At 35.0% G+C, this 1091-nt stretch overlaps 1 protein-coding gene across 1 annotated transcript in view; it reads right to left on the bottom strand.

The window, feature by feature from the left end:
- The window catches only part of LOC119582204, a gene marked incomplete at its 3' end in the record, with an annotated part of 17839 nt that extends 17234 nt beyond the window's left edge, over positions 1–605 (bottom strand). Inside the window, 2 exon segments of the mRNA XM_037930435.1 lie at positions 18–187; positions 442–605. Of these exon segments, the coding sequence (XP_037786363.1) occupies positions 18–187; positions 442–605 (334 nt within the window).
- Positions 606–1091: the final 486 nt, after the last annotated feature.

Below are 1091 nucleotides of genomic sequence, written 5' to 3'. Positions count from 1 at the left end.
TTGTTTTAAATACTCACCGTTCTTTAATTTTGTTAAACTTTCCTCATTCCACAAGTAACAGATGCATACCAGAAACATGAAACACACCACTAGGACTTTCTTCGGGAGTTTCCTGGAACAGAGGCGTATGAAAAGTGACTGTGTATTTAAGGGAAATATATTGCATATGCGTACATATTGAACTTCTCTACAATACCATTATACCACTGAAGTTCACAGCAAACTTCTCAGACTTCTTATAATTGGAAAATAAATACCAAGCACACGCTAAGTTGTTCAGTTATCCCTGGAAATTAGGAAAATAATCAGAACCGTTATCACTACTACCATCACTTCATCTTGGTATACAAGATAAACTTTTTCATCAGGTAATGATGCAGTTTAACCATTCCTGCTTTTACATATATCTTCTTTCTTAGACCTAATCCACAGCTAACTTGCTTTCTTAAGTAATATTCTGGAGTATCAAGCACAGTCTTATAATCCATTTCATTTTTAGTGATCTGTTTTTTTTTCAGAATTTTGTCCGCTATGGCAATGCAATTTTTTCTGTTACATTGTTGAATATTTTCTAAACCACTCTCGAGCCAAAATGATGTACCCATATTTCCTAGACTTCCTTAGATACATATGGTTTTAGAATGAACCATTAATTTTGCGCACTAATAAGTGAACCGCTCGAGCAAGCACTTCCCTCTCCTTTCAACTTTAATTTCCTCAATTTGAAAATTTAGGTTAACAAGGTAAAAGGAACCCCTGATTTTTCTTAGGAACAGGGGATGAACCCGCTTCCTGGATGACCTTCCCATCGCATCTTCTTTTCATCCTTTGTTGTAAGTAAAAGAAATTCATAATGCAAAGATGTTCTGTAGACTTGAGTTCAGTTGGCCGGTTGTGGCAAATACGGTCATGAAACATACTATGGGAACAATCTGAGAAAGTCGCAGAACCTTCGGAACTCGGAGTGCATGTAACCAGAATAATAAGTACATAACAGTGCATGTTTACTAATGATGTGAAAATATGATTATATGAGAACTGAATGCCTTGGTTGATTATTTATCACTGTATTCATTAATAAAAAAAAATTA

The sequence above is a fragment of the Penaeus monodon genome, chromosome 15 (genome assembly GCF_015228065.2).
Source record: "Penaeus monodon isolate SGIC_2016 chromosome 15, NSTDA_Pmon_1, whole genome shotgun sequence".
In the NCBI taxonomy this organism is placed as follows: domain Eukaryota; kingdom Metazoa; phylum Arthropoda; class Malacostraca; order Decapoda; family Penaeidae; genus Penaeus; species Penaeus monodon.
This window is presented reverse-complemented; position numbering and strand designations above follow the sequence as displayed.